The 27,877-nt window shown below is 44.9% G+C and overlaps 1 protein-coding gene and 1 pseudogene across 3 annotated transcripts in view; both read right to left on the reverse strand.

Annotated features, from left to right (window-relative positions):
* Positions 1 to 27,877, reverse strand: part of COL22A1 (collagen type XXII alpha 1 chain) — a 287,856-nt gene that overhangs the window by 168,354 nt on the left and 91,625 nt on the right. For all 3 annotated transcript variants that reach the window (XM_061607024.1, XM_061607022.1, XM_061607025.1), the window contains one exon: positions 20,776 to 20,850. In XM_061607024.1, coding sequence (XP_061463008.1) covers positions 20,776 to 20,850 — 75 coding nt within the window. The remainder of the gene's footprint in view (positions 1 to 20,775; positions 20,851 to 27,877) is intronic.
* Positions 25,634 to 25,748, reverse strand: LOC133375842 (5S ribosomal RNA; annotated as a pseudogene).

A 27,877-nucleotide genomic window follows, 5' to 3' on the forward strand; every position in this document is an offset into this window, starting at 1 on the left:
TGATGCATTCCAGGTGCCAGCCACAGCTGGTGTGGCCAATGGTCAGGGATGAAGTGAGTGGTGGTCTAAAAAATCGGGGAGACAGCAGGCTCGGGAAGGCTGGTCTACACAAACAAAGATTGCCAGGGCGTTTTAGACCACCCTATCTGATCATTTAGAGATCAGTGTTTTAATCCAGGGGAGCAGTGAATTTACAGCACCAGAGCCGACAACCTTCCTATTGCTTGCAAACTGACTTATAGCGGAATAAAATGGAGGTAAGGAAAGTACCCGTGATCTCAGCAGGGATTGCTTTCTCCCTTTCACTTCACTCCTTGAACTGATCGAGTCCATCAAAGTGAGTTCTGGGGTTGTTATCCTAGGGTAATTGAGTCTCTAAAGAGGCCTATACATGACACATATTCTGCACCCTACACTAAACTTCTCTCCTAAGGCCACAACTTCGTACAGAATAAAAATCAATACCATTTTCGCACAGTGGAAAGGTCCATTCTGGTCGCTTGCCAAGCTTGTAATTGCATTTATATTACAGGTTGTGGTAATTGCATTGCAGCTATTTTCTTTGTTTGTTGCAGCTTTTTTTCTTTGCTCTTTGTTCCATTTTTCAATCAGCAGACGAAATAAGGCATTTATTACTGTCCCGTGCCCTGTGGCTTCACCCCATGAAAGACCCTGAGAACAATTTTAATTGGAGAATTTTCTGACATATTGCCATTGGCCCCAGCTGCTCTTATAAAGTGCAGCCAATATATTACTTACCATGACTCTAAGAGTCCTCAGCTCTGTTATCCCAACAGGTGATATTTATATGTTCTGTCTCCCAAGATGGAGTGTTTCCTGAGAAAATGATAATGGTGATCAAAAGCTTCTTAGCTTAGAAAAGAGACTGATTTGGTAAAGCAAGGGCAAGGAAATGTTTTCTTCAGCCTGTGGGCCATATTCTCCTGTGGATAAACTTTCATGGGCCACATGTCACAGAGGTGGGTGGGCCCAAAGGCAAAAATGGGCGGAAACATTTTTTATTTAACAAAATTTATATACTGTTTAACTGTAAAAAAAAAAGCTAAGTGGTTTACAAAAGATACTACAATTATTGATAAAACAGTTAAACAAAAGTAATTAAAACTTTTTAAAAACAATTAAAACAGCAACAGGCTAAAAAGAATAAGACACATCAATAGCTATATGTCTGGATAGGCTTGCTTAAACAGAAACGTTTGAAGCAGATCCCCCCAAAAGAGTACACCAAAGACGCCTGCCTGACGTCAATAGGCGGGGAGTTCCAAAGAGTGTAGGTGCTGCCACACTAAAAGAACCATTTCTTACAAGTGCAGAACGAGCATTATGGGGCACTTGTAACAGCACCTGTTCCACAGATTGACGTGCTCAAGTGGGCGCATGGCTCCAAAAGTAAACTGGTCCCAAGCTGGTCAGGGCTTTATATACCAAAAGTAACAACAACGCATGTGGCTCTTAGCTCTGTACAAGAAACTGCATTCCAGTCATGAAATGGTCTCCACATGTGCACAATACAAGGGGTTCGGTCCCTGCTCATTTCACTTGCCAACCTTGTTTACCATTGCCAAAGACCCCTCCTCCCATGGGTCACCAAGCCTCCTCCACCCCCTCCACCCCCTCCATGGCTCACTGATGCTGCCCCTGCCCCCCACAGGTCCCAATGCTTCCCCCACCCCCTCCCATGGGTCACCAAAGCTCCCCTCACCCTCAGACAGCTCCCTAAACCACCTCCAGGCACTTGCTGCGGCCCCATCTCCACAGCTTATCTTGTTGCTGCTGCTGCTGTTCACTTGTCCCCCACCCTTCCCAGTCCTGACACCCATCCCACCGCCACTGCCCCTCCTGCTGCCCCTTGGGCAGCTCACTGAAAGTTTGGACTAAAGCCTGAAGCGGATTCAGTGCCCCACTGACATTGGAGCTACTAGTTTCCACGGTTTTGAATATGGAAAACTAAACAATGGCCTACAGACTGGAAGCGTTCAATATATATCCCACTTCCAAAGAAAGGGGATCCCAGAGAATGCAGTAATTACCGAACTATTGCCTTAATATCCCATGCAAGTAAAGTAATGCTCAAGATTCTACAACAAAGGCTCTTGCCATATATGGAGAGAGAAATGCCAGACATTCAAGCTTGATTTAGAAAGGGAAGAGGCACCAGAGATCATATTGCAAACATACGTTGGATAATGGAATGGAGCAAGGAATTTCAGAAGAAAATCACCCTGTGCGTTATAGATTACAGCAAAGCCTTTGACTGTGTAGATCATGAAAAACTATGGAATGCTTTAAAAGAAATGGGGGTTCCACAGCATCTGATTGTCTTGATGTGCAACCTATACTCTGGACAAGAGGCTACTGTAAGGACAGAATATGGAGAAACCGATTGGTTCCCCATCGGAAAGGGTGTGAGACAGGGGTGTATTTTATCACCCTATTTGTTTAATCTGTGCGCAGAACATATCATACGGAAAGTGGGATTGGACCAAGATGGTGTGAAAATTGGAGGGAGAAACATCAATAATTTAAGATATGCATACTCTTAGCAGAAACCAGTAATGATTTGAAATGAATGCTGATGAAAGTTAAAGAGGAAAGCACAAAAGCAGGACTACAGCTGAACATCAAGAAGACTAAAGTAATGACAACAGAAGATTTATGTAACTTTACAGTTGACAATGAGGACACTGAACTTGTCAATACCTCGGCACAGTCATTAACCCAAATGGACACAATAGTCAAGAAATCAGAAGAAGGCTAGGACTGGGGAGGGCAGCTGTGAGAGAACTAGAAAAGGTCCTCAAATGCAAAGATGTATCACTGAACACCAAAGTCAGGATCATTCAGACCATGGTATTCCCAATCTCTATGTATGGATGTGAAAGTTGGACAATGAAAAAGGCGGATAAGAGAAAAATCAACTCATTTGAAATGTGGTGCTGGAGGAGAGCTTTGCGCATACTATGGGCTGCAAAAAAGACAAATAATTGGGTGTTAGAACAAATTAAACCAGAACTGTCACTAGAAGCAAAAATGATGAAACTGAGGTTATCATACTGTGGACACATCATGAGAAGACATGATTCACTAGAAAAGACAATAATGCTGGGAAAAACAGAAGGGAGTAGAAAAAGAGGAAGGCGAAACAAGAGATGGATTGATTCCATAAAGGAAGCCACAGACCTGAACTTACAAGATCTGAGCAGGGTGGTTCATGACAGATGCTCTTGGAGGTCACTGATTCATAGGGTAGCCATAAGTCGTAATCGACTTGAAGGCACGACAACAAAAAGAGGCTTGATATCTGAAGGTCTGTTGGGCAGATGATAGAGCAGGCTTGTTCTCTGTTGCTCCAGGAGTCATGAGTAGAACCAGTGGGTGCAAATGGCCAGGAAGCAGGTTTTGGCTACTATATATATCAGGTGAAACTTCCTAATGTTAAGAGTTGTACAACAATCAAATAGTCTGCCTTGGGAAGTTGTTGGCTCTCCTTGGCTGAAGGTTTAAGCAAAGGCTGGATGGCCACCTGTCAGTGATATTGTAGTTGCATCCTATAATGCAGATCCTGCACTGGGCAGGGGGTTGAGCTAGATGACCTCCAAGATCCCTTTCAACTTTATGTAGAATAAAGCTTGTGGAATTGCACATGACTGAGTTGTCAGTGGATTTTTCCAAAAGCTAAATCAAAGCAAATTGGGAGGTTCTGTACCATTTGAACCATCTGTACAATTTCAGGGGAAGCCAGAAGATCTCCCATGCACCTAACAACATTTGCTAAAGGATTTGTTTCACATTCCTAGTTGGAAAGAGACACGGGAATAGTTAATCCCCTGAGCTTCTTGGAAGAACAGGATATAAAGGAAATAATAATTTAAAAAATCTTTGAAGCATGCTCTGTGGATTTTTTTAAAAAAAATAGTATGGATCCTTATGGATTTTCACTGCCTTTCACCAAACAGCCTTGCAAACACTGCTTGCAAAACTAAAAGAACATAAATAAATTCATTAAAACAACTTCATCCCCAATCTGAAAAGAGTAATAGCAATAATCCTCAGCACACCACACTTCAAAAGAACACAAATTGAAATAAAAACATCTTCTGAGGCTGTGTTCAGACTTGGAGTTTATTGTGTTAATCTAAAGGATTAAAATTATAGCACTTCTGTCCCAATTTTGAAAATTCCTTTTCGCACAGCAGTATCTGTTGCATTACAGAAATGTGGCTTTTTCAGCCGATATACTGGCATTTCACGCAACTGCCTTTCACACGGCTGCAAAGGACATTGACTTGTTTTCATCCCTCGCCCATTATATACATATGCACTGTAGATCCCCCATAATTCACTGCTTGAATTAGTGTCTGGACACGGCTGTGTGTGGGAAAAGGAGAAACTAGCATATTGTACAGAGGGAAAGGCGGCCGTCAGTCTGAAAAAGTTTCTCCATCCCTGCCATAGACAGTGTGCTCAGGATGGATGTGAACTAGGGATGGGTGAGAAATTTGATACAGCTTGCATTTCAAGCTGAATCTATCAAATTTGCTCTTTCCAAAACAATATGGGAACTGAAACACAGCCACCCTTTGAAATTCACACTTATTCCAATTTTGCAATGCAGTTCACCAACCAATGTTTACAAACAGTCATATGTTAGGGGGAAGTGTGCATAAAAAATGAATATATAAATAAAAATAAATTCCAAAAAAATCATTATGTCATGAGAAATTGCTAGTTATTGTAAACCGCCCAGAGAGCTTCGGCTATGGGGCGGTATACAAGTTTAATAAATAAATAAAATGTTTACATTAGTCAAAACTGCCCACAAAAATGTGTTTATTAGGAGAAATTTGCACTAAAATGCTGGAGGATGAAAAAAATTCACAAATTGCTGCGATCACAAATGAGAAACTGATCACTCTTTCCATCCCGAAAGTGCACCGTATTTCAGCTATCTGTTGGGGAAGCATCCTAACAATTTTGAAATCTGAATGAGTGGGTGTGCTAGTCAAACATCCCTTCCCCACACAGACCCACCCCCACACCCTCTATCACTCTCTCTCTCTAAGGCTCCATCAGAACTATGCGTTTAAAGTAGTATCATACCACTTTAAACAGACACGGCTTTTCCCAAAGAATCCTGGAAACTGTAGTTTGCTAACGGTGCTGAGACTTAATAGCAGACCCCTGTTCCCCTCACAACAGCTGGTACAGCACAGTGGGGAGGAGAACCTGGCTGGGAGTCCAGAGTCTGTGAATTCAAATCCCGGCTTGTGTCTCCTGGATGTCAAGGGCCAGCTAAAGATCACCCCCACAGGGAGTGGCTCAGGGGTTACGTGGCCTGCCACCTGTGCAGCCGTGGGCAAGCTGCATAGTCCCAAGGAGCCCAGTTGCCCCCCAGCTGGCAGCTGCGGACAAGGAAGGGGCTGGCTTGTGCAGCTGTGGCAAGCTGAGCAGGCCCTAGCCAGCTGGGGAGGACTAGCCTCAGAGGGAGGCAATGGTAAAACCCCTCTGAATGCTGCTTACCATGAACACCCTATTCATAGGGTTGCCATAAGTCGGGATCGACTTGAAGGCAGTCCATTTCCATTTCATTCCCCTCACAGAGCTTATAGTTCTCAGAGTGGTTTAATAATCAATCCTTCCTCCCAGGGTACTCTGGGAACTGTAGCTCTGTGAGGGGTATAGGGGCTTCCTAACAACTCTGAACACCCAAAAGGAGCGACAACTCTCAGAATTCTTTGGGGGAAACCATGAGTGTTTAAAATAGTATGATAGTGCTTTAAATGTATAATGCAAACAGGGCCATAGACAAACAATGAATAATTGGGCTGGTTGGAAAGGATCTCACAGCATCAATTAGCAAAGAGCCTTGCACAGAACTTAACTGGCATGCGACACAACCTTTTTCAGTGCACACAGCTTAAGAGGAAATAGCTCTGCCTGAGCATGTGCGTTTTACAGCCAAGGATCCGTTAACGAGGCCTGCAGCTATGGATGAGTAGGCAATTTGTCTTACAAGGGAGATCCACCAATGAGACTCCGTGATATTGAGGGCTTTCCCGCACAGATGCAAATGAAGGGCAGAATTAGTGTTGTTTCGAGGCAGCCAAACAATAACCAGGGCAGACATCTGCTGCAACACAACACTGCTTTAATGTGCCTCTCCCCATTGAGGATCAACGAACTGCCGACTCCTCTTTGCTCATGTAAAATACATATCAACTCTGAAGAATGTTATAATTAGCTGGTGAGTCACTGGCATCTTTGGAATCCTATCTGCTCTCTGCCAACCACAGGCCCACAGAGAGAGGCACTTTAAGCAATCCCAGCCATCTCTGGCTATAATTATAGGCTATTCGTTTTGCACACTGGCCCAGCATCCCTGGATGCAAGGCCCTGACCATCCCACAACAAACTATAAATAAGCAGAGAGGCCTAGGCAGATGGTCTATTTTTCTGGCTGGTGGGAAAGAGACTTCACTACAGCCCCGTGAAACGCCAGGTTGGGTCATGACCCCTGAAACTAGAAATGATCTAGACACAGAGTCAGAGGCTGCAGAAGTAGCAGGCGGAGAGCCAGGTCAGGCTCAGGGCTCAGAGCAAACTGCTGAACGTAGGGGGGTTGTGACGCCCTTCCCTGGCTCTCCCTGTCAGGTTCCTACCTGCTCGTGGCTACTGCCTGTCACTAGGCACCACCAGGGACTCCACCAGTCCGGACTGTCCTTTTTTATGGTTTCTCTCTCCGCTCTAGCACAGACCTCACCAGATCCCCCTGCTAGGCAGCACCACCAGTCACATCCTATAACCAGTATTCCCAGAGACTCTGCCTGAGTCTCTCTATCAGGTTACCTCTGTGACTGTGTGCTTAAGCTGTCCCCAGTCCCTTTGATCTTTATATACAAAGCATACAACTCTGGGTTGCTCTGGATACTTGTGGTGTTTATTTATTTATTTATTTATTTATTTCAATTTATATACCGCCCTTAGCAAAGTAGCTCTCAGGGCGGTGAACAAACAAGATAAAATACAATATATCATAATAAAAATCATAAAAACATATACAAACAAACAACAAAAAACACTACAAAAACACAGTACGACAAAAATTAAAAATACGGATTAAAAGATTAAAATGGTTAAGAAAATTAAAATGCCTGGGAGCATAAAAAGGTCTTTACCTGGCGCCGAAAAGATAGAAGTGTAGGCGCCAGCCGTACCTCTTCGGGGAGGCTGTTCCACAACTCAGGGGCCACCACAGAAAAGGCCCTAGATCTAGTAACCACCCTCCGGGCTTCCCGATGGGTTGGTACCCGGAGGAGGGCCTTAGATTCTGAACGAAGTGAACGGGTAGGTTCGTATCGAGAAAGGCGTTCCACAAGGTATTGAGGTCCCACGCCATGTAAGGCTTTATAGGTAAGAACCAGCACCTTGAATCTCGCCCGGAAGCAAATAGGAAGCCAGTGCAGACGCGCCAAGACAGGTGTTATATGTCCTCGTCAGTAGTCTGGCAGCTGCGTTCTGCACCAGCTGAAGCTTCCGAATTGTCTTCAGGGGCAGCCCTACGTAGAGCGCATTACAGTAATCCAATCTTGAAGTTACCAGAGCGTGAACAACGGAGGCGAGGTCGTCCCTGTCCAGATAGGGGCGTAGTTGGGCTACCAGACGAAGATGGTAAAATGCATTCCGTGCCACCGAGGCCACTTGGGCCTCGAGAGACAGGGAAGAGTCGAGAAGAACCCCCAAACTACGTACCTGTTCCTTCAGGGGGAGTGTAACCCCATCCAGAACAGGGTTAACATCCACCATCTGAGCAGGGAAGGCATTCACCAACAATGTCTTGGTCTTGTCTGGATTGAGTCTCAGTTTATTAGCTCTCATCCAGTCCATTATCGCGGTCAGGCAACGGTTCAGCACATCAACAGACTCACCTGAAGAAGATGAAAAGGAGAAATAGAGCTGCGTGTCATCAGCATACTGATGGCAACGCACTCCAAAACTCCTGATGACTGCACCCAGCGGCTGCATGTAGATGTTGAAAAGCATGGGGGACAAAACCGACCCCTGAGGGACTCTGCAATAGAGAGTCCATGGTGTCGAGTGATGTTCCCCAAGCACTACCTTCTGGTGACGATCCGCGAAGTAGGAGCGGAACCACTGCCAAGCAGTGCCCCCGACACCCAACTCCGCGAGTCTCCTCAGAAGGATACCATGGTCGATGGTATCAAACGCCGCTGAGAGATCAAGGAGAATCAACAGAGTCACATTCCCCCTGTCCCTCTCCCGACACAGGTCATCATACAGGGCGACCAAGGCTGTTTCGGTGCCAAAACCGGGCCTGAAACCGGATTGAAACGGATCTAGATAATCGGTTTCATCCAAGAGCGCCTGGAGTTGGCTGGCAACCACCCGCTCCAAAACCTTGCCCAAAAAAGGGACATTCGCCACCGGTCTATAGTTGTTTAAATTATCTGGGTCCAAGGAGGGTTTCTTTAAAAGAGGTCTCACTACTGCCTCCTTGAGGCTACCAGGGACCACTCCCTCCCTCAAGGAGGCATTAACCACCTCCTTGGCCCAACCGGTGGTTCCAGCCCTGCTAGCTTTCACTAGCCAAGATGGGCAAGGATCCAGAACAGACGTGGTAGCCCGAACCATTCCAAGCACCTTGTCCACTTCCTCGAGCTGCACCAACTGAAACTCATCCAATAAAGAAAGACAAGGCCATGCTCCGGACACTTCAATGGATTCATCTGTCACAACATCAGAGTCAAGGTCCCTGCGGATACATGCAATCTTATCTTGAAAGTGTCCAGCAATTTCATTACAGCGGGTCTCAGATGTTTCCATAGTATCGTGGGGGCCAGAGTGTAAGAGCCCTCGCACGACTTTAAAAAGCTCCGCTGGGCGGCTTAAAGATGACCTAATAGAGGCAGCAAAATAGAGTTTCTTTGCTGTCCTTACCACTTTTGTATACAACTTATTGGTGGCACTTACCAAGGCATGATTGTATCCACTGGGAGTTTTCCTCCATCTGCACTCCAGCCTCCTCCTCTCATGTTTCATCACTCTCAGCTCCGGGGTATACCACGGAGCTGTATGAGCTCTACAGCGAAGGGGGCGCGCGGGAGCTATCGTGTCAATAGCCCGGGTCATTTCTGTATTCCACAGTGCGACCAGGGCCTCGACAGGAGCACCAGTCCTATCAGCCGGAAAATCTCCCAGAGCCCTCTGAAAACCTACGGGATCCATCCGGCTCCGGGAGCGGATCAACTTAATAGATCCTCCACCTTTGCAGAGGGAAAGAGCCGCTGTAAGTCTAAATCTCAGCAAGCGGTGATCTGTCCATGACAATGGGGTAGATGAAAAACACCCCACCATCAGATCACCATCTCCATGTCCAGTGGCGAAGATCAAATCGAGACTATGTCCCGACACATGTGTTGGGGCAGTAGAAAATTGAGACAGCCCCATTGTTGTCATGGAGGCAATGAAGTCCTGAGCTGCGCCAGATAAGACAGCCTCGGCATGGACGTTGAAGTCCCCCAGTACCAAAAGTCTAGGGGACCTCAAAAGGACCTCCGAGACTATCTCTGTCAGCTCAGCTAAGGAAGCTGTTGGGCAGCATGGTGGACGGTACACCAACAGTATTCCTAGTCTGTCTCCCTGGCCCAACACAAGGTGGAGACATTCCAAACCAGTCGCCGTCTGGACAGGGTGCTTGGTGAGAGGAAAAGAACTCCTATAGACCACAGTGACCCCCCCTCCCCGGCCCTCAGATCTACCACAGTGCTGAACCAAATACCCGGGCGGGCAAAGCTGGGAAAGAGCAGCTCCTCCCTGATCAGCCACCCAGGTCTCGGTTATACATGCCAGGTCGGCACGCTCCTCCAGAATTAAATCATGGACAAGTGAGGTTTTATTATGTACCGACCTGGCATTCAAAAGCAACACTTGGAGATCCGAGAGCTGGCTGATAGGACAACCAACAATCCTGTGGATATGAGGAGAACCGGAACAAGGCACAGACACAATTTGTCTGGGACGAGTTCCCCTTACCTGGCCTGTTCTCCTCCTAACGCCATACCTCCCATTACCCGTCACTACGTTAATTGGGGCCCCCGAGAGCCCCCCCACGAAGGATGGAATCTTATCTCCCAGGCACATGTTAAAAATACACAAAACCACACAGACAAGCAAACATACCAATCATTCATCCCACATTAGCCCCCACACACACCCAAACAAAACGTTAAAATGAGTGTTATATTCTTCCCTTCACCGCTGCCACCAATTGTTACAGTTTCCCTTCAGCCTTGGTAAGCACCTTGCCCTCCCTTCTGGTCTGTATATTCCCCAGCCAAGGATCAGGCCTCCGGTAAACCAAAATAGTGTTTATTAAATATTAGAAATAACAAGATTACTTTATAAAGGCACATAAGCATATGGTTTCATCTATTCCTGTGGTACTTGTCTTAGTATTAATCCAAACTCCACACTCTCCCCACATCCACCTCCAAACACCCAGCTCCAAACACCTCTCAAACACCTCTCCAACCCACCAACGTCCACCAAACACCTCTCAAACAACCCACCAACGTCCACCTAACACCTCTCAAACAACCCACTCACGTCCACCCAGATTCAACTGTCATCCTTCCATTTATACTCTCAGCCATCCAAACACTCAGCCAATCATCCAGCATTCTACTGCTCATTTACTCCCCCCTCCTCTTTCATTCCACTTACCACATATCTTCTATACAAACAGCACTTACCATATATACATTAATACAGGAACATCACAGGGGTCATTGCACATGGGGCAGGAGGCCCCGGAGGAACTTCCCAGAGCACCAGGGCTTGTAGGGCCAGAGCCTGGACCCTCCTCGGCACCTTCACCTGAGCTTGAAGAAGCAGATCCCTCCCATCGCACATCACCAGTCAGAGGGTGCAAGGAGTGCGCCAGGAGGGAGGCTACAGAATGCCCACCTTCAGGCCACAGGGATGGGCCTTTAAGGCTCTGAGGTTCCCTCCAGGGTGGAGGCTGAAGAGGTAGTCTAGAGACAGAGGCCTAAAAGGCCTCCATCTGATCCCAGAGCTATTAATTAAATTTCTGTCCTGCCTTTCCTCCCAGAAGGAGCCGAGGGTGGCAAACAAGAAACAAACTATCTTAAAAACATATTTTTTAAAAAATATTTTAAAACATCCTAAAAAGCAATTCCCAAACAGGAGTGAACTGGGATAATGCCTCTACTTAAAAGGCTTGTTGGAAGAGGTCTTCAGTGAGTGCCAAAAAGGTAACTAAGATGGCACCTGTCTCATCAGACCAGACCTCCTGATGAGATGGTATCTGCAGGAGGCTCTCACCTGGAGAGCACAGTGATCGACTAGACATATAAGGGGAAAGATGGTCTTTCAGGTATCCTGGTCCCAAGCTGCATAGGGCTTTGTACACCAAAACCAGCACCTTGAACTTGGCCCAGTAGCTAATGGGTAGCAAGTGCAATTTTTTCAGCAGCAGTGTGACATGTTGGTGATATCCTGCCCTAGTGAGCAGTTGTGGTGCTGCATTTTGCACCAGCTGCAGACTCCAGACCAGCCTTAAGGGCAGCCCCACATAGAGCATATTACAGTAATCCAGCCTGGAGGTTACCACTACATGGACAACAGTGATCAGGCTATCCCAGTCCAGGAATGGCTGCAGCTGCCTTACCAGCCAAAGCTGGTAAAAAGCACTCTTAGCCATGGAGTTCACCTGGGCCTCTAGTGACAAAGATGGATCCAGGAGCACCCCTAGACTATGAACCTGCTCTTTTCAGAAGAAGTATGAGCCCATCCAGAGCAGGCAATTGACCAATACCACCTACCCACAGAACCTCTGCCTTGCTAGGATTCATACTCAGTTTATTGGCCCTCATACTGCCCATCACCGAGTCCAGGTACTGGCCCAGGGCTTGCACGGCCTCTCCTGATTCAGATGTTACAGAGAAACAGAGCTGGGTGTCATTACCGTACTGCTGACACTTCAGCCCAGATCTCCTGATGACCACTCTCAACGGCTTCACATAGACATTAAACAGTACTGGGGACAAGATGATATCCTGTGGCACCCCACAGCGCAACTACTGGTTGTATGTTAAATGAACATACAAGAAGGAGCAGTTGGGATGATTATGCTAGCTCAGTCCCTTGTCAGCAGCTCTGGGTTGGAGGGCAACTGCTTGAAGCAGGGAGGCTCCCTGCATGATATAGAATTTGGCATCCTCAGAAATCATGTATGCACATCATCCAGGGGCTGCAAAATCAAGCTAAGACTTATGGATGTGAACAAGCCATCGTGGATTATGATGGTGCATTAATGCTGCCTCACATCAACAGAAGCACAATGGGCAGCTGCAAGCCAAGTGAGCATGTGCGTGCATGTGCAAACCAAGTGTGATAGCTGGCTGGCACAGATTCTCTCTCAGCCAGTGGGTGCCTTCTCCCATTCCAGGCACACCAGCACTGTGCATACTAGAACCAGCATGGTATAGGGGCTTGGGAGTGTGGGACTTGAGACTGGGGTAGGGATGGGGGATAAATTCAATTCAGTTCGCATTTAAAGCTGAATTTATCAAATCCACACTTTCCAAAACAACATAAGAATCAAAACACAGCCATCCTCCAAAACGTACACTTATCTGAATTTTGTGATCCAGTTCTCCAGATAAGCAATGTATGCAAAAATGCATATATTAGGGGAAAGCGTGCATAAAAATGAATATATTAGTGCCGATACAAAAATGCATTACACTAGGAGAAATTGCTTGCAAAAATGCGTACATGATTCAAAACCACCTACAAAAAAGTGTTTATTAGGAGAAAAGGTAAAGGTGTCCCCGCACTTGTAGTGCGAGTCGTTTCTGACTCTTAGGGTGACGTCTTGTGACGTTTACTATATATATATGGGGTGGGATTGCCAGTTCCTTCCCTGGCCTTTCTTTACCCCCCAGCGTATGCCGGGTACTCATTTTACTGACCACGGATGGATGGAAGGCTGAGTGGACCTCGACCCCTTTTACCGGAGATTCGACTTCCTCCTTCCGTTGGAATCGAACTCCAGCCGTGAGCAGAGCTTCGGCTGCATTACCACCACTTACCACTCTGAGCCACGGAGGATCTTTTATTAGGAGAAATGTACATTAAAACGCTGAAGAATTTTCATGAGGATTTTGCACTCTACAGGTGAGGGCCCCCTGCAGATACCATCTTATCAGGAGGTCTGTTCCGCACAACATAGGAAACGGACCTACAATGCTGTGGAACCAACCCTTTGGAATTCCCTCCCTTTAAATATTAGTCAGGCGTCATCTCTGTTATCTTATCGGCAACTATTGAAAACCTTCTTCTTTCAACAAGCTGTTTAAGTAGAGACCTTATCCCAGTCTGCATCTGTGCTGGAATTGCTTTTTAATATGTTTTAAAACCTTTTTTTTAAAAAGCTTTTTTATTCTAATTTTTTAAAATGTTTTTAAAGATGTTTTGTTTTAATATATATTAAAGTCTGTTTTTATGATGTTTTAAAGTGTTTTTGTTTGCCGCCTTGGGCTCCTACTGGGAGGAAGGATATAAATCAAATAATAAATAAATCCCTGCAGAAATGCAGGGAACTGAATTTAAGGTTGGGAAAATGAGAAACTGAGACAACCAGAACTGACAGATCTTGCCATCCCTAGACTGGGGAGACCTGGATTTGAATCTCCGTTCACCCACAGAACTTAGTGGGTGAACTGATCACTCTCTGGTCTTAACATACCACACTGGGCTGTTGTAAGAATAGAAAAGGTGGCACGTAAACTGTCTAGGAGGAAGGCCAAGGTGACGGTGACGATGACGGTAATAATTACTTTATATCAAAGATTCCCTAATTGTGGTCTGTGGACCACCAGCGGCTCATGAGCTTCATTCAGGTGGTCCACATTTATATGTGTTCATATGATTATTCATATTGATTTTAACTGTATTTTTCACTGTACGGTGTGGCTCGCCCTCATCTAGCGGGGCGGCGGCTGTACATTCTCCGAGAAGATCAACGCGGCCGCCAAGTGAGGAGCCGCTGCCGCCATTTACAGCTACGGCAGCGGGATGGGGAACGACATCCAGGCCATGACCCACGCTGCCGCTGCGGGACCTCTGGTGCTGGGGAAAGCTTACTCATATTTTGCCATCAGAGAATCTGATTAGAAGTTCAGCTGAAGGTGTCGGACTTGCAAGTATAGAAGGAAAGAGAGAGAACCAACCCACAGCTTTGTTGGGGGTAGCCTGAGATGTTTCTGCCACTCCAGGCACCTGCACCACACTGTATTTTCATTGGAAGTTTTGTAATCACTGTCTTTTAATAATGTTATTTGTTATTTAATTTTGTAAATTGTATTGTTTTATGGATGTATTCCTGTATTTGTGTTTTTCTTGTAAGCCACTTTGCAGGCCTTTGCAGGTGGGGTATAAATAAATAAATAAAATAATAATAATAATAATAATAATAATTTTTATTATTATTACAATTGGAATTCCATAGAATTCCTTCTCAGATGTCCTATCCTAGGGAGCTATCCAAACCCAAATTCTGCTGGGACAAGTGGAGTTTGGACAGGAAGATGTCCAGCTTTGCCAAGTCTCCAAAAAGGGGCCTTCCTAGAGAGGACGAGGGAGGGATGGGGCAGGGGAAGACATATCCTGTTCCAAATTCTGTTCATTTCAGTCATATGATGAAGCAACCCAGCTGACATTACACTGGCAAAAAGGGTGGTCTAAGTCGAACTCTACCTTGAAGCCTTGTTTTCCCTTGCAAGGCTCAGGCTGGCTCAGCCAGCACTGGCTCCGCTTCTCAATGGAGTTTGGAATAGGGGTAAATAGCGCGGCATAGTGGTTAGAGTGTTGGACTATGACCTGGTAGTCCAGGGTTCAAATCCCCACACAGCCATGAAGCTCACTGGGTGACCTTGGGCCAGTGACTGCCTTTCAGCCTCAGAGGAAGGCAATGGTGAAACCACCTCTGAATACGCTTACCACGAAAACCCTATTCACAGGGTCGCCATAAGTCGGGAGCAACTTGAAGGCAGTCCGTTTCCATTTCAACCCAGCATATGTTGCCTGCCTGTCATTTCTGTTACAAATTGCAAGGAAGGCAAAATGAGCTACTGAGAATAGTGAGATATCTCAGATGGATTTTACCCATGTTTGCTTCTGATGTCCACAGAGGAAAAGGAAAGAAAATATAATTTTCCAGAATTATTCTTAGTATTGCAATGTAACATCTTTTAGTGCTATTACAGAGGCACCCGACTCCCCGATGAAAGAAAATCCCAATGCAGTTTTTTCACCGTTCCTATGTGCAACGTCCGGCACTCTGCAGAAGGTTCTGCTTGGAATGAGCATTGGTAATAAATGCTGCATTTCGACAATCGTGAAAACCACTAAGACAGAAAAAATAAATAAAAACACCCACTCCAGAAACAGGCTGGAGCTATTTTCCATCCCACTGCCCCGAGTCCCAGCACTGATCTGCTGCCAGGATTCCAGCCTGAGTCACGACTCGCTATTGCTATGCTTGTCAAATCTCTAGTGGTGTTCTGTGCATCAGGCCGGAGACACGGGGAGTGTCTTGAATTTGCCTGGAGCTTGCTGCATAATGCTTTGTCATTAAGACTGACTCAGACTCCTTGTTATGGCTTTTTCTCTATTTGCGGGCCTCTGTAGTTATGCGCTCACAATAAAGAAAACCCTAATAAAAGAAACTTCAGAGAACTATTTGTCTCCATTTGCCTCCACTTTAACTTCATTATTCTTCCCCTGCTTTGTCGAAAGCGCAGCAAAAAGACAACAGGTCAGAACCTCCTGTTCCAAGGAGAACCACATACTTATTTACTCGGCTGCACTCCTGCGTCCCCATAATTATAACTGCTCCCTATTGGACTCCCCTTTGAGACTAAACAGAAGTCAAATCTCAGTAAACAGGTCATTGTCTTCCTGCTAAATGCTCTCTTTTGAAATTCCCCTGCCACTTCTTGGTCCTTTTTTTAAAAGTAATGTCTCCTGATTCTGTCTAAAAACCCTCCAGTGTGCTTCCATTTTCATTTTACGTAAAATCTCTTCCTTTTTTTTTTGGCATGGATGTGAAAAAAAGAAAACCGACTGCAGATGTTAAATCAGCAAAGTAAAACTAGTACGAGTGTGTGAATGGCAACTGCTGCTACCAGGAATAGTCACGATGCATAGGAACATGGGAAGCTTATATCGAGTCAGACCGTTGGTCCATCAAGCTCAGTATTGTCCACACTGGCTGGCAGGGGCTCTCCTAGATTTCAAAGAGAGGTCACTTTTAGCTCTGATTGGAGATGCTGGGACCTTCTGCATGTAAAGCAGATATCTAAAATTGAGCTACGGCCCTTATGCTCCACAGGTGTACCTTTCACCTCTGCAGACAATAAGCATCTGCCTTTCACTCATTAGCCATGCATTCCCCATCATCCACATTCCCCATTAGCCATGCCTTCCCCATCATCCACATATTGACATGGATATCTTACATCTGAAGCTGGAGAGTACACGTGTGTAGATTTCTGCATGTGACCTTGGAACTTCACAGTGTCAGGGTTCCAGAGTCTGGGGACACCTATGTGCAAAATATTTCCTGCCGTTGATGTGTCCTTGCTAATGTGTGAGTGGATACACATCATCAGGTGTGGGGCCAGATGCACAGCCCTGCAGCCTTCCCCCCCACACACTTAATGTCCTTCAGTGTGAGTAATATGTGAAGCAAGCTTGTATCTCTTGTCTTTCATGGCCTTATTTTTCATGTGTTTGTCTAACAGGGATGGGGAACCTGAAGCCCTCCAGTTCTTGTTGAACTCCAACTCCCATAAGCCTTAGCCAGCATGGCCAATTATCAAGGATGATGGGAAATGAAGTCCAGCAATGTCTGGAGGGCCACAGATTCCCCATTCATGATGCATGAATATGTTTATTTAATTATTTGCCAACGAAGGATTCAGACATCTGAAGGACCGCATGACTAGATGAGTAATTTGCCACTACCGTGCTCATGTTCTGGATCACATCGCTCCATGCCTGCAATTTTTTGGGAAATTTGCATTCAAAAAGGATCCCATTGGTTTCAAGTGGATCCATTCTGCAGCAGTTGCAGGGACATGGTCCCCAATCTAGACTAACACCACAGTTGGAGGCAAAGGGTTGAAGCTCCACCATACTACCTCCTGTATACAAAGCAGATGCTCTACTACTCATCTACAGTCCTTCCCCCTTTATACATATTAAATATTTTGCCCCGTAGCCTTTGGCCAAAATGTGATACAAATTTCTTAATAAAATAAATAAAACAATGCTTCATACCACTCTGGTTGAATATGCACAGGCAAAATAGCTAACCTGTAATATGATGCAATATCATAAACATGAAGTTGTAGCTTCATGGAGAAGCTGCTATCAAGTCAACCACTAAGAAATCAAAGCTGTCAAGTTTCTTGAAAAACAAAACACCCACAAATGTCAGCCAAATGTCACTGAATGGCTATTGATAGCTTTGTTTTCACTCCCTATCGACAGAGAGGAACATCATCGCCGCTTTCATCTCCCATGCAGTTGGCCAGGTGCATTGCATCATTCTTCATCCATTAAGTGGAAATGCTGAATATTGACCAACTGCCTGCGACAAATGAAAGACAAGATGTAAGTGGTGTACAGTATATCTTTAGTAAGAAGTCTGTGATTCTTCCTTGGCAGATTGGTGGGGAAGGTGGTTCTGCAGATACTTGTGTTTCCACTGAAAACAAAACAAATCAAGCAAACCCGGAGACTCCTCCTCAGGTGAAATACCTAAGAGCAAAGCCAAAAGGTGATTTTTAAAATTGTTGTTATTGTTGTTAAAGGCCAGTGAGAGTGGGAGGCAAGGATTACAGTATATTCCTAGGACTATGAGGAAAAAGTCCTTCCAATTTCACAGTCCTTTCTGGATGCTGCTACACTGGGGACTCTGTTCAGATGATTTCTCCAAGAAGGAGAAGAATTCTCAAGGACTTCCAGGGCATTTATTGGAAGCAGTGGAGAGAACGAGTTGTCCCTCTTCCGTCCCCTCCTTAAACTCTTGTTTCACCAGCACTGGCCAGTGGGGGCTGCCATTTTCCCCCTCCAACAGTGTAGTGGAACAGCACTACATCATCATGACATAGAGTCACTCTGCAAATGGGCATTGTACAGGAGGGCTGTGATGCGTCCTTCCCTGGTTCTCCCTGTCAGGTTCCTACCTGCTCGTGGTTACTGCCTGTCTCTAGGCACCACCAGGGACTCCACCAGTCCGGACCACACTCTCTTATGGTTTACCTATCCGCTCTAGCACAGATCTCAACAGATCCCCCTGCTAGGCAACCACCAGTAACGTCCCAATACTAGTATTCCCAGAGACTCTGAATACTGGTATTGTTATTCTCTTCACCGCTGCCACCATTTGTTACAGTTCCCCTTCAGCCTTGGTCATTACCTTACCCTCCCTTCTGGTCTGTGAAACCCCAGCCAAGGATCAGGCCTTTGGTAAACCAAATTAAGTATTTATTACAGATAACAAAGCTAACAAGATTAACAAGATTTCTTCTTAAGGCACATAAGCATATGGTTTTACTCAATACTAATCCGAACTCCACCTGCCTCCTGGTAAACAACTCTCTAAACCCCACCAACCAACCCACTCAGTTCTCTTCTCCCCCCCCCGATTCCACTCTCACTCTTCCTTTTATACACTCAGCCATTTTAAACACTCAGCCAATCATCTCGCATTCTACTGCCCATTCACTCCCCCTCCTCTTTCACTCCACTTACCATGTATCTTCTAAAACAACAACACTCACCATATATACATTAATATAGGAACATCACAAGGGCCACTTCCACTTACAAGCAGAAGCAAAAGCAAGAGTTTAACCAGTCATCATATGCTCCGAGGCACATGATACCAAATTCTTCCAAGTTACACAGGAAGTGGATTGGACTGTGAAAGACCAACCCAAATTGTGTTTGCATTTTGACAAATGTGTGGGGCAGTACAATATCTCAGAGAGGAGGTCAGGTCTCCTGCTCCCCTGGTGTGTATAGCTGCTCAATTTCCCAGCTTTTTGAAGTTTGATAGAAATATCTGTGGGCTATAGATACGTTCTTAAACCACAAGGGGTTTTTCTGGCCAGTAAGTAAATTTATCTGTTTTTAATCTGGGTGGTAAGAAATGGGATCCTGTGCAAGTTTGCTGAGAATGGATTGATCATCGGCATGCTTACTGAATTCAGGGATTTACTCCACTGCAATCATGCTCAGGAATGGGGAGCGAAGGGGGAGGAGGAAGGGCAGAGGGGTGGAGGGGGATAGGAGCATGCAGGAGGGGGAGGGGAGGAGGGCAGATTGATCATTTGCAGGCTTACTGAGTTCAGTGAGATTTACTCCCATGCAACCATGCTTAGGACAGGTGAAACTGGCCAAAGGGGGATGCAGAGGGGAGTAGAAGGAAGCACAGGGGGAGGGGAGGAAGAGTGAGGGGAGGAGGAAGGGCAGAGGGGAGGAGTGGGATGGGAGAAGGGGGGAGGGGGAGGGGAGGGCAGGTTTGTTCATTTGCATGCTTATTGAGTTCAGTGGGATTTACTCCCCTGCAATCACGCTTAGGATAGGTGGAACTGACCTGGAGGAGGGGCAGGGAGGGGAGGGAGAGGGAGGGAGGGGGAGGGAATGGCAGGTTTGATCATTTGAATGCTTATTGAGTTCAGTGGGATTTACTCCCCTGGAATCCTGCTTAGGATAGGAAACTGACCATGGGGGGAGGAGGAGAAGAGGGAGGGGGAGGGAGGGAGGGAGGGAGGAAGTGCTGGAGTGGGCAGGGGAGGAGGAAGAAGGAAGAGGGGAGGGGAGGGGAGGAGGAAAGGAGAGGAGAAGTAGGGAGGGGAGGGGAGAGGGGAAGGGGGAGTGGAAAGTAAGGTCTGATCATTTGCATGCTTATTGAGCTCAGTGGGATTTACTCCACTGCAGTCATGCTTAGGATAGGTGAAACTGAACACGGAGGATGAGGAGGGAGCAGAAGCCAGTTTCACCACTGCTCTTGATAAACCCCTGCCCCCTGAAAGCCTGTGAAAATTGTCTCCCCAGCTTTTCGTTTCCCTTCTTCCTACACCTGCCCGCAATGATATCAGAGAAAAGTTCCTCCCCCCAAAATGTCTTCATCATAGGAAGGTATGAAGCTATCTTACATAATGCCAGACCGCTGGCCCCTCTAGTTCAGTACTGCTAACACTGACTGGTAGCAGCTGTCCTGGGTCTTGGGCTTTCCCAGCCCTACTTGGAAACATTGGAGGAGGAACCTGGGACCTTCCACATGCATTCGAAAAAAAAGTGCTCTTTCACCAAGCCATGGCCCTTGGCACAGTACCTGGGGTAACATGTCCCTACTTGGTGCAGAGCCCATGAGAAAACAAATGCAGGTTTACACTGTTCTACTCCTAGCTTGCTAAACAAATTGGCTTTTTCTTAAATAGTTGCCCTCTCTTGTCAGGAAACAGCACTATATTAGTCCGCATCAAATGATACTTTTATTTAAAGGTAGCTGAAAGCATGACAACAACCGGTGTGTTTATTTATACAAAATATTTATATGCTGCAATTTCATTTTTTTTAAAAAAATCAGAATGGTTTACAACAATTGTAGACAGATGGCAAATAGCGTCTCATTACCTGGAATGTCATCAGTCTCCCCATTAGTGTGTTTGAACCTGTCTCCTTCTACATGGACACTGGGACACAGCACATCTGAGAATAAAAGGGGGAAAAGATTAATTAAAAATAAAGTCATTATTTAGACTGGAAACATTCTTTCTTTGGTTTTATTTATTTATTTATTTATTTATTGCATTTGTATACCGCCCCATAGCCGAAGCTCTCTGGATGGCTTAGAATAATTAAAATTTTTGGTTGACAAAAAGATAAGACGAGCCCAATTGGATCCGGCCAAAGGTCCACCTAGTTGAGCATCCTACTCTTAATGGCCAACCACATGCATATGGAAAACCCACAAACAGGACATGAGTACCATAGCACTCTCCCCCTTGTGATTCCCACCTACTGATATTCATACAGTCTCTAATACTGGAGGTAATAATGGAAATCATGCCTAGTATCTATTGACAGTTTGGTCCTCCATGAAATTGTATAACCCCCTTGTAAAGCCATCCAGTTTGGTGGTGGTCACTAGGAATGTGCTAGAATTCCACGCAATTCGGATTTGATACCGAATTTTCCATTAATTCACTTATTCTCAATCACTGAGGATCGGATTGTAATGTAGCAAATTTCCATGGCTATTTTTGAAAAGTGACTTCTTGAAAAACAATTCTCCTCTAAATCATTGACTGTAAGAATGATAATTTATTATGTTTCCTTCAAAATATAGGTTTTTAAAGGAAATATAATTTCCTTCAAAATATCGATATGTCCTTTAAAATATTGATATTAATATCAACATTTTTCCAAGTGAAAAAAATGGATTGGTAAAAGCAAAGCCTAGTGGATACAGAATGAACTCGAATCTATACCAGCCTGTTAGATTGACAGAATGCTTATGAACTGGCATTGGTCAACGGATCCCATCCCTAGCGGTCATTGCACCTTGTATTCCTCACCATGAAACACTGGGCAAGGTAGAGCCAAAGTTTAGATTCATTAGGAGAAAACAAATTATTTATTTATTTGATTTCTTGCCCACCCTTCACCATAAGGTCCCAAGTCACGTTACAATAATGTAATTGTATAATTAAAAATCAAGTAAAGCATATATATTTTTGCAATTATAAAAACAGGCAAAGCATTTATTCAAACAAAAGCAGCACAGAATTGTTTTTTTTTATGCCTTCAAGTCAATTACGATTTATGGGGACCCTATGAATCAACAACCAGCACAGAATAGGTTAAACAAAAAAACCTTAACAGTCAAAGGAAGTATCTTCAGCATGTTGCAGAAGCTGAACAATTATGGTACGGGACATTAGGGATGTGCTAGAATTCCACCCAATTTGGATTGTTGCAGGTCGAATTTTTATGTAGTAATTTTCTGTGGCTGTTTTCAAAAACTTTTTTTTAAAAAAAATGTATGTAAAATATCAATACTAGTAAGATTTTTAGTGTTTTTAACCAGTGGCCATTACAATATAAATGTCCAAAAACAAACAAGACAATCCAAGAGTTAAGCTAAAACACATCAATCTGCAGAAGTACAAATTATCAAAACTTAAAATTGCACAGTTCCCCAAATCATTCACATTAAAAAAAAAATTCTCTAGGCAGTAGACACTATTTGGGGTCAAAAAAGTGGTCCATAATTTTCTCGCTGCTAGAACATATAAGCTACCCTACAGATAACAAACTTGTCTACTTTGGCCAGCAACCATCTATTTTTGAAATTGGCCCACCCCTACCAATATGTATCATATATTGATGTGGAATATAAAGGCTTTGAGTGACGCCACAGTGGCTTATCTAGTAATGATGCCTTTGACTCCTAGGATAGTGGTGCCAGGCCCTTATTTGTGCAGCAATATATTACTTGTGATGGCAATGTAAGACTTTTGGCATTGTGGTACACTATAACCATTTATTTGTTGGCCAATGAACAGGGCCAGCAAATCTCTTCTATTGGTGATCAGCCATGATAACTAAATGCTCTGAGGCAGCGTTAGCACCAGATGGGATAAACAAGGAACAGGGGATGATTGTCACTTTTGTGTCCTTCACGCAAGCCTCCTAGTATCAGTAGCCAGACAGACTGCAAGAGAATGTGGAATAGATAGACGCATATCTGATAACAAAAGGCCATTTTAATGCTTTTTATAATTGCTAGACCTTTTCGCCTGCTACAGTTGGGTCTCCTGAGCTCTCCCTCTATCTTCCCAACCACACACCATGGAAACAGTAGAACATTAACTAATTTAGCAGTGAAAATGGATCAAGAGGATTATTGAATGGAAGAAGGAAAATCAATGGTGCCCATTGGCACTGGAAAGGCGGAAGGCAGAGAGCCCAAACACTAGGTGGGGCCACAGCCAAGGAGAGGCAGAGCCAATTCTAATTCTAATTTTGTCCCTGTTCTCTTCTCTGCTCCGTTCTACAAGGGCAACGGTGAGACTAAGGAGGAGGAGGAAGGAAGCTGATAGGCAGTTCCCCAGATCATTCACATTTTTTGAAAACAGCCACAGAAAATTGCTGCATAAAATTCGATCTGCAACAATACGAACTGGGTGGAATTCTAGCACATTCCTAGTGTCTGGTACTATGGAAGGCAGGCAGGCGGGGGATCTAAATTTCTTCCCTGAGTCTTTAATGAATAGCCAGGTGAGGAACTGGTAAGGCAATGCTATGAATTGGCTATCCCAGTCTTGCACTCTCGGCATCGTCATTTCCCCATAATCCCTGTCATTGGGATCCATTCTTTTCATATTTTCTCTTTTTCCTCTTTCTTTGCAAAGAGCCTTTGCTTGACACAAAAGTTATCCAAATAACAAAATAACCCTGCCATGAAGACAGATGTTCTGGCTACAGGTAGTCACCAAATCAACAAAAGCCATTATTAAGTGGGCCAACCAGATGCTTGGAAGCTGCTGTTTGATAAATCACTTCTATTTTTAAAATAATAACATAAGAAGAGCCTGCTGGATCAGGCCAGTGGCCCATCTAGTCCAGCATCCTGTTCTCACAGTGGCCAGCCAGGTGCCTGGGGGAAGCCCGCAAGCAGGACCCGAGTGCAAGAACACTCTCCCCTCCTGAGGCTTCCGGCAACTGGTTTTCAGAAGCATGCTGCCTCTGACTAGGGTGGCACAGCACAGCCATCACGGCTAGTAGCCATTGATAGCCCTGTCCTCCATGAATTTGTCTAATCTTCTTTTAAAGCCATCCAAGCTGGTGGCCATTACTGCATCTTGTGGGAGCAAATTCCATAGTTTGACTATGCACTGAGTAAAGAAGTACTTCCTTTTGTCTGTCCTGAATCTTCCAACATTCAGCTTCTTTGAATGTCCACGAGTTCTAGTATTATCAATGGCTGTAGGCATTTGGTTACCACATGAGAGGCATCACCGTACTATACCAAATTATCGTGAGTGGATGGATCCAGCTCAAGGCTGAGTAACAGGCTGCTGTTGTGGCATGTCTTCAAATGGGAGAAATAAACAGTGCATTTGCCACATTTGTCAAGGAATGTCCAAAATGCAGAGCTATATTTATTAGAATATTTGCTTGCTAGGATCTGAAGTTCACCTACCTTTCTCTGTGGGGATGAGGGTATTACATGATAATCATTAGCAGCATGGCTACTTAGGCACTGCGAGAAAATAGGACATGCATCACCCAAAAAGAAGACGAAAGAAGACACTTATTTGCATAAATGTTAATTCATGTGTATAGATGCAAATTTGGAAATAATTACTACAATATAAACAGAAAATAGGGTTATAGTCATGTACGTCCTGCCCACACTAAATCCATTGAGAATAATGAACCTAAGTTAGTCATGTCTGTTCATTTCAGTGGGTCTACTCTGCATAAGAGCAGCACAACTTACAACGCAAAAACAGGATAGCCCTTCAAAAAGAGTCAGAGGTAGACTCATGGCCCTCCAAATGTTGTTTGACACTAGCTCCCATCAACTCTAGCCTACATGGACTATGGTCAGGGCAGAGCTTGGAAAAGTTACTTTTTTGAACTACAACTCCCATCAGCCCCGGCCAGCTTGGCCACTGGATTGGGCTGATGGAAGTTGTAGTTCAAAAAAGTAACTTTTCCAAGCTCTGGGTCAGGGATGATGAGATTAGTAGTCCAACAATATCTGGAAGGCCATAAGATTCCCAGCCCTGAAACAGAAGACACCTTTAAATAGAGGACTGTCTTCTGACAGCGCTTCAAATTAGAGGACTGTCCTCTTTGGACAAATGGCCACCCTAATAATCAGGGCATAGCTCTTTACAGAGCAACAACAGAAAGGCAAGTCCCTGCCCTCAGGAGCTTACAGTCTAAAAGCTGGAACAGAGAAGACAATAGAGGACATGAGTTGAACTCCTGAGCAAGTCACAAGACCGGCTGTGCTTCATCCGGAAGAGAGGCAATGGGCACTGGTGAAGCCAGGAGTCAGTGTTCTGCTGGAAGATTAGTATGGCCTCCTCACCAGTATACAACTAAAAACATATGAAGGACCCTGCTTGGTTAGACCAAAGGCCCATCCAGTCCAGCACCCTGTTCTCACAATAGTCAGCCAGATGCCTGTGGGAAGCTAGCAAGCAGGACCTGAGCTCAACAGCACTCCCCCCACCTACAATTTCCAGCAACTGGAATTCAGAGGCCAACAGCCTCCAACAGTGGAGGTACAGCATAGCCATCATAGCCAATGACGGCCTTATCCTCCATGAATTTGTCTAACTCTCTTTTGTTGTTGTTTTATGCCTTCAAGCTGATTGTGACTTATGGCGACCCTATGAATCTTTCTTAGATATATTCATAGGGTTTTCCTGGTAAAAGGTATTCAGAGGTGGTTTACCATTGCCTTCCTCTAAGCTTATGGCACCCGGTATTCCCAGGCGGTCATCCAAGTACTAACCAGACCTGACCCTGCATAGTTTCCGAGATCAGATGAGATCGGACATGTTCAGGGTAGTATGGCCGTAGGCCTAACCCTCTTTTAAAGACATCCTATTCACAGCAAAGCAAGGAGAAACTCCTGCCCTAGACCAGCATTGGTGTTCTGCATCTGTGCAAGGACATGGCCTACTGTGCCAATACTAGTAGCAATGCAAGGAAAATGTGGCTGGAGGCTACCAATGATTTCAAAACACATTTCCAGCCCAGCATAGAGCAAGGGTGGAGGAGGACAGCAAGTGTTCGGCTGTGGCAGGAAATGGGTTAAAATGCAGACAACTTTTATAGCGCACAGCTTACACCAGGTTTGGCATGGCACAACAATCCAGACCCTGGACAACTTGACCGCTGACCACCACCATCATCTATAGCAGACATTCCATCAGCTATAGGAGAAGGTGACAGGTGGAGCTGCAGGGGGATTCAATCAGCCTTGCCGAAAAACGAGAAAACCTTTGGCTCTTTCCCAATCCATTTTTCTTTTGTGTCGGGTCTTTTTTTAAGTGTGTGTGTGTGTGTGATCTGTAAACTGCTCTGGGAGCCTTTTTTTAAATCTTAGGAGCAAATTAAAAATGTTTTAAATAAATAAATAATCCCCTACTCCAGCCTGCATGGCTGGGAAAAAATGTAAGGGGGTGGAAGGCAAGCTGAGGCCCACCCCATCCCTGACTGATAGCTTGGGCCATTACTGCCATCCTGAGTATGGGGCAGGCATGTCTGTTCCTGAGTTGAGCCTGGCCTTCAAGCCTGACCTCAGGAAGTCCTTATCAGCATGAGTAGTAGCAAAGGAATATATATGAGAAAGACCTGTCCCAACTCTGTAGGATGCCAGGTCAGTTCTTCATTTATTCCAAAGTGCTCCTTGGACATCTAGATAAGATCACCCTTAAGAGTTTCCATATATTTTAACAGAGCTTGGAAAAGTTACTTTTTTGAACTACAACTCCCACCAGCCCCAGCCAGCTTGGCCACTGGATTGGGATGATGAGAGTTGTAGTTCAAAAGAGTAACTTTTCCAAGCTCTTATTTTACAGGACTGTTTACAACCCCTTTCACTGACCTTCTGCTGCTGCAAGGCAATCCTTAGAATGGGATCAATCACCAAAGCAGACAACAAGCTTGTGTGATGACTCACCCGGGCAGGAAGAAGCTGCAGTCGCAAATAGCACCCCTAATGGAACACCAACTCAACACAGACTTCACACACACATAACATACACTCCTTTCCAACACTGTCTTCCCTTCCAGTGGTTGAATCTACTTGTCATTTAATAAGAGTTTCGTAAGGGTGCACTGGGCATTTAGAGTTGTCATGTTCCATATGGAAAACAACTTGCATCCCATTAAGGTCCAATTCACATTTTATGGAAGGATGAATATTTGCTTCATTTACACCCCTCCTTCCCCACTCTGGTGCACTACAGATGTTTTGGACTACAAGCTGGCTAGGACTGATGGGAGTTGTAGTCCAAAGTTTCTAGCAGGCACCAGGTTAGTGAAGGCTGATTTACAGCAACGTTCTCTGCGGTGAACACATGAACTCCGAAGGAGAGAAAATGTCCATCGAAAAATTTGAGGATGTATACTGGCCACAGATCTCCAGCATGGATCACAAGAGTATTTGGAGAATTGGACCTCAACATCACACTTTAAATCAGAGAGTTCCCTGCAGGGAATGTATAAAGACATCAAACAAGTCAGTCACTGAAAACTGTGATTGAGCCTTTGGAGGACTAAAACACAAGTCCCACCCTCCCTCCTCATTACTATACAAATGGGATGATGAAAAAGCTGTAATACCTGTTTTACAGGTACACTTAACAGAACCAAAAGGAAGCTCCAGGAAAGAATATGGAAAAACTGAAGTATAGTTGGTTGCATGGAGAGATGTTGCATGGAGGTGCTTGAAAAAATATGCATGAGAGGCTAAATGACCTATTTTGGATGCACATACTAGAGATGGATGATTGTCCCTATTGACAGACTGTCAATTTTGGTTCTCTTAGTTTCTCATTTTTACAGTCTTAAGTTCACCACATTCCCACAGCAATGTGTTTATTTTTAAAAAATAACGTCCTCATGATCATTTATCAGCATTTTAATGTGACTCTCTCCTAATAAGCAGTTTTATATGCAGTTCTAATATACACATTTTTGCAAA

Source organism: Rhineura floridana, chromosome 1, assembly GCF_030035675.1.
Source record: "Rhineura floridana isolate rRhiFlo1 chromosome 1, rRhiFlo1.hap2, whole genome shotgun sequence".
In the NCBI taxonomy this organism is placed as follows: Eukaryota; Metazoa; Chordata; class Lepidosauria; order Squamata; family Rhineuridae; genus Rhineura; species Rhineura floridana.